Below are 6,358 nucleotides of genomic sequence, written 5' to 3'. Positions count from 1 at the left end.
ACACACACACACACACACACACACACACACACACACATGATGGTTTTTCCACACAGTTTCTCTTTACCAAATCCACTAACAAAGCTTTGATCAGCCCAGGAGTTATAAAAGAAGACATTTGAACAAGGTGCGTTATAGTGGGACTGAACTTAAAACCATACAGTTGCAAAATGAGCTTCTTAACTACACAACCATGCCAACACTTGTGTCAGCTTATATATGTTTCCTGTTTTCAAATCATGCTTTTGACTTTAGAACGAAACCCAGAGGTTATTTGAGAACCAATTTAGAAGTTCCAGACTGTGAATACACTTATTGAATGATAGAATTACCTTTGACCTCATCAAGTGGTAGAATTACTTGTAGAATGTTAATGATACTTTCAATGGTTTTAACATGAGTGTCAGAAACACTAATGGTTGTGGTGGTGGCGGCAGCAACAGTTGTACTGGTAGCAGTGATGATGGTGGTGGTGGTGGTGGTGGTGTTGGTAGTGGTGGTCATATATCTCAATTGTTTGCTGACAAGGATTCACTTGTTTGATCAACTAAATTCCTCGAATTGACTTATTTTAGATTCTTAAATGGGATGGTGGAAACTGGAACATCTTTGATCACGGATCTACTGAATTGGGTTTAACCTGGCACTAAGCAAGAACAACAACAACAACACTGCTTAATTGGTCAAACAATTTTGTACTTATTAGCCCTGCACTACCACTGCATACATTTTAATTACAAATATTGTCCTCCATCTGGTTTGTTCCTGTTTATTAAGTTCTTTTTGTCCTTAATCTTTTCAGGTCTCCATTTGAAGGGATGTACGACCTACAGTTATTTCGCAAGTCGATTGTGAAGTTGGGACTTCAGTTGTTGGACATCTCCCTTCCCTGTAAGAATAAAATTCAAGATTATGAAAACTCCATGCTGAAATCTGTGAGTATATATAGCGATATGCATACATGTATGGGTTATGCTTTTATTCTGATAAAAGGTTTTTATGGGCTTTTAGTCATCAGTTGCTAAGTAACAGGGGTGTAAAAAATTTGCAACATCGGTTGTCAAGCAGTGATGGGAGGAAAACAAAGACACACACATACACACAATGGGCTTCTTTCAGTTTCCATCTTTCAAATCCACTCACAATGCTTTGGTTGGCCTGGGGCCATGGTAGAAGGCACTTGCCCAAGGTGCCATGCAGTGGGACTGAACCTGGAACAGTGTGGCTGGGAATTTATTTCCTTTGTTCTGCATAAGCCCAGACATGGCTGTGTGGTTAAGAAGCTTGCATTGTTTTCATGTGGTTTAGAGTTCAGTCCCACTGCATGGAGCCTTTTACTGAAACTCCTGGGCAATCAGTGCCTTCTGAATGAATTTGGGGGATGGAAACTGTGGAAGCCCATTGTAAAACATATTTATATACTTGTGTTTTTCTCTCACCACTGCTTAACAACTGGTGTTGGTTTGTTTACATCCCCAGTTCAGCAAAAGATACCAGCTTAAAAAAAAAAAAATTTAAAGTCTTGTTAATTTGTTCGACTGAAACTCTTCAAGGCAATGCTCCAGTATGGCATATTCCAAGGATTGAAACAAGAGACATTAAAAGAACCAATGACAATCTGTTTGAAAGCAAGTGAGAATCTCTGTCAATTTAATATTTTTTGTTTCAGTGTGCATCTCTAGCAACTATTTGTGATGACATTGTGACTAAGTCAAAAGATCCTTTAGAATTCCAACCAGCTTCATTGGAACTTGCCACCATTACTAAGAAACCAGATGAAAAAACATTGGTAAGTGCATCAACCCTTCTCTCTTTATTTTGACTAAAATAGTTTTTTTTGTTCTATTTCATTATCATATCCAGCCAAAATAGTTTACTTGTTTTATGTTTAAACTGGCCAGATCTGGCCTCTCGCACCTATCCTACAATGTCATTCTAAAAAAAGATAAACAATCTCATCATAAATATATACAAATATATACATAAATATATACAATGGGCTTCTATACAGTTTCCATTTACCAAATTCACTCACATGGCACTGGTTGCCTTGAAGCTGTAGTAGAAGATACTTGCCCAAGGTACCACACAGAACACTTTAGTTGCAAAATCTCAGCATAGCCATGTAGTTAAGAAGCTTGTTTTCCATCACTTGGTCCTGGGTTCAGTCTCACTGCATGGCACCTTATACTATAGCCTCAGGGCCAACCAAGCTTTGCCAGTGGATTTGGTACATGGAATTTGAAAGAAGCCTAATGCATATACATATGTGTGTGTGTGTTTATATCCCTATAACTTAGTGGCTTGGCCAAAAGAGACCGATAGAATAAGTACTGGGGTCAGTTTGTTCGACTAAGCCGTTAAACGTGGTGCCCCAGCAGGGCCGCAGTCTTACGACTGAAATAAGAATGTATTGTGACCCAAATTATTTGAATATTTGAATATTCTTCAGATTACTAATTTTGGTGATTTTAGCATTGATACAGAATTAACGACTGCATTATGTGTGTGTGTGTGTGTGTGTGTGTGTGTGTGTGTGTGTGTGTGTGTGAAATGTTTAATTCATTTAATTAATCACTGATTGTGTCTCTGTCCTATTTTAGGGCCTTCACATTGTGTCTTATCATGGCATCCATGTTATTGGGGACATCAAGGAACTGGTAAGTGACATATCGAATTTCTAAGAACACCACCACCGCCACCGCCGCCGCCAACACTGCAATCGCAAAACTGTTAACACTACCACTACAATTTGATTGCTACTGTCACCACAACAGCACTGGTACTATACCATCAACACTGTCATCTCAACACCACCAACACTGCAGCCACAACACCATGGGCATTGCAAGCACAACGTCACCAACACTACTACTGCAGCACCAATAACACTACAACCACTGCCACCTCAACACCACATTACCACTGGAACAACTACATTAGTTAAAACCTACTCAGAGAGTCTCTGACTATTCGCTCGAGCCGCCAGATCCTAAATATCCAGTTGTTCTGACACGATTGTCTCCCTTGCATAAATCCACTTCGGTGAACAGCAATCACGCTTCAGGTTTACTTCATCCACAGGGTTTATCTTGTCTTTACTGAAGCTTTTTACTGGCTGATTCGAAGACAAGTTTTACCATTTCCCACTTTTTATTCGTGTGTGTGTGCTCAGATATTTTTTATGCCTTTACCAACTATTCAGTTTTTCTCCTCACACACATACATGATACACAATACAAACCGGTATAAACAAAGAAATAAATCCATAAACTAGTACATACTGCAATACAGTATACTTACAGAAAAGAGACTGTATGTATACATACATACATAGACACACGGTTCCATGTATACAAGCGCACACACACACACGCCTCTATGCACCAATGCAAACTAGTACACATGTGACTATAAACTTAAACTGTAGAAACCCTGGACTCCCCCCTCCCCCCCACACACACAGCCATACATGTATCACCTCTAAACATGTAATTCCTTTCTGAGACCATCTTCTTCTACATTTCAGTCGCCTGCCAAACTTAGTGGCAAGATTATGAAAGGAGATGAAGTGATTCAAGTGAACAATCAGATAGTGGTGAGTTTGTTAATTATAATTAATATGTTAATTAATTTTAGTTAATATAATAATTATAATTAATGTTAATTAATTATAATTAATGTATAGATGTTTCTTTTCCAACAGAGGTAGCCATGTATCTCCTCTGTAGTAAAAAACCTGTTTTTGTCCCTTTATCACCTGGCATAAATCCCTTTCCCTCAATAGTATTTCCCCAACCCCATTTTAGTGGTCTTGTCTTGCAACATTCTTGGTGACCTCACTGGAGCTGGTTCCACATAAAAAGCACCCAGAACATTCTATAAAGGGATTGGCATTAGGAAGGGCATGCAGCTGTAGAAACTAGCCATTACTGCACCCCTAGCCATGCCTATATTTCTTAGATGACTGTTGAATTTTCAGAAACCTCAAAATAAATATTGGTTACAAATTTTGGCACAAAGCCAGCAAGATGAGGGCAGGAGTTAAGTTGATTACATCAACCCCAGAAATCAACTGGTACTTATTTTATTGACCCCAAAATGTTGTGAGACAAAGTTGAGGTCGGTGGAATTTGAACTCAGACCATAAAGATGAACAGAAGACTGTGAAGCGTTTTTTCCCGGTGCTCTGACGATTGTGCCAGCTGCCTTATCCTCAAGATGAATATCAAAATTTAAGATTTGCCTCAGTCTTTGGTACAAGATGAGACAAAAGAGCTTGGTGTTTAATGTCTTTCAGTCCCACCATTGTATTTTCCTGGTATCAGAAAAAAGAAGAAAAAGGGGGTGCGGGAAGAGAAGGGAAACGTGTCCAATAAAACTAGTGGTCTTCTTTTATAAAAGCATTATACAGTGATGTTTGCAAGTTTGGTTTAAGCTTGTTACACAATGAGGTGACAATTGGACAACCACAAAACGTCAGCTTACACTTCCTACTACGACATGCGTACACTTCTAAGCCATAGAATTTCATTATATTTTGTTATTTAATTTATTTACTTCATGCTTTTTAATATAAGTGTATTACTCGACAACACTGCACTGAGCTGCAACGAAGCCTTTTGCACAATATACCCGTTGCTTATTTAGAATGATTCTGTTTGCAAGGTCTCAAGAGTTATCTCCCTTAGTTATCTTTAGAAGTGTAATATCAAATGAAGAATGTCTTTTGGTTTTTTAGGCCCAGGTCGACCGTAACCCTGTAGATCTACGTTGAAATGTGTTCCAAAAGCCATAATGCAATCATTTATTCAAACTGAGTGTATTCTAGGACTACATTATCCAGTGTGTTCTACATTTTTTTAACCATTAGCGAATGGGTCAAAATTCTTAGCTCTTTATAATATCGGTTTGAATCTTGCTGAGGTGGACTTTGCCTTTTACCCTTTCAGGGTCGATGAAATAAAATACCAGTTAAGTACTGGGGTCGGTGTACCACTTATCATCATCGTTTAACGCCCGTTTTCTATGCTGGCATGTGTTGGACGGCTTGACATGGAGCTTGCAAGCCAGAAGACTGCACCAGCCTTGGCTGTCTGTTTTTGGGGTTTCTATAGTGGGATGCCCTTGTTAATGCCAAGCACTTTACAGTGTGTGTGTGTGTGTATATATGTGAGTGTGTGTATGTGTCTCTTTGTCTTGACATCGTGTGATTGTTGTAAACGAACGCCACTCATTTCCAAGCTTCCACAGAAACATGTCTGGTCATGGGACAACGTTTCCTTGATTGGAAACAGGTGAGGTTTGGCAACAGGAAGAGCATCAAGCTGTAGAAAATGTGTCTCAAAGAATTCCATCGGACCCATGCAAGCATGGAAAAGTGGATTCCTGATTCTCTTTGGCTATTGTTTAATTGATGTCTGTAAGGGAATATGATGAAGCTACGAAAGAACACCACTACATCTCAGTTTTTATTCTATGTAAGAAATCTTAACTGTCCCCTCCCTGTGTTTCTGTGCCTCTCTTCAGGTTGGCTGGCAATTAAGGAAACTCGTTTCGAATGTGAAAGAGAAACCGAAAGAAGTCGTGCTTTTACTTAAGAAGCGTCCTCACCACACCAACCCGTTTGGACACATCCCCAACCGACGCAAGATCTCAAACAAACAGCAGACCTCCACCCTACCCAAGTCGTTGAAGAAACGACGATGCCGTGACGAAGAGAAACCATCCAGGGCATCGTTCCAGGAGTATCTTTCATCAGATGTTGCTCCAGATTTTGATACAAACAAGTAGGTTTCTTATTTCCATACCTTTCTTTCTCCTTTCTTCCCTTCTCTCTTGTTTTCCTTGTTGTAAGTGGCCACTGCAGTCATGATATAACCATGGAGTCATAGTTGCAGCAGCTGACTGCACACAACAGATAAGAATGCATGCATGCATAACAGTCACAAGGCTTTGTTCAGCCTGGGGATATAGGAAAAATGCACTTATCCAAGGTGCTCTATTGTGGATTTGAACCCAAGACTATTTGGTTGAGAAACAAGCTTGTTAACCACACAGCCATGCCTGCACCTATATATATATATATATATATGTGTGTGTGTGTGGTGGGGAGATGAGTGAAATCATTGTTTTTTTTTTCTTCTTCAGTCTGATTAATTAAGAGATAATTAAAAAACACATTCCTAATGACTGAAGTGTTCTTCCTTGCATTTTTGTTTTTGTTTTGAGCCCAAGAATTCCTCTTTACACTCCTCTTCAGTCTGAGAGTGAAATGTGTGTCTAACAAGTTAGCACAATGATCTCTCTCTTTCTCTAGCTCTCTCTAGCTCTCTCTCTCTCTCTCTCTCTCTCTCTT

At 39.4% G+C, this 6,358-nt stretch overlaps 1 protein-coding gene across 4 annotated transcripts in view; it reads left to right on the top strand.

The window, feature by feature from the left end:
• The window catches only part of LOC106878660 (uncharacterized), a 110,357-nt gene that overhangs the window by 26,351 nt on the left and 77,648 nt on the right, over window positions 1-6,358 (top strand). For all 4 annotated transcript variants that reach the window (XM_052975592.1, XM_052975590.1, XM_052975589.1 and 1 more), the window contains 5 exons: window positions 803-935; window positions 1,670-1,789; window positions 2,604-2,660; window positions 3,530-3,598; window positions 5,530-5,789. In XM_052975592.1, coding sequence (XP_052831552.1) covers window positions 803-935; window positions 1,670-1,789; window positions 2,604-2,660; window positions 3,530-3,598; window positions 5,530-5,789 — 639 coding nt within the window. The remainder of the gene's footprint in view (window positions 1-802; window positions 936-1,669; window positions 1,790-2,603; window positions 2,661-3,529; window positions 3,599-5,529; window positions 5,790-6,358) is intronic.

This window comes from Octopus bimaculoides, chromosome 21, assembly GCF_001194135.2.
Source record: "Octopus bimaculoides isolate UCB-OBI-ISO-001 chromosome 21, ASM119413v2, whole genome shotgun sequence".
NCBI lineage: Eukaryota > Metazoa > Mollusca > Cephalopoda > Octopoda > Octopodidae > Octopus > Octopus bimaculoides.
The sequence above is the reverse complement of the archived record's forward strand: the minus strand, read 5'-3'. Positions and strand labels throughout refer to the sequence as shown.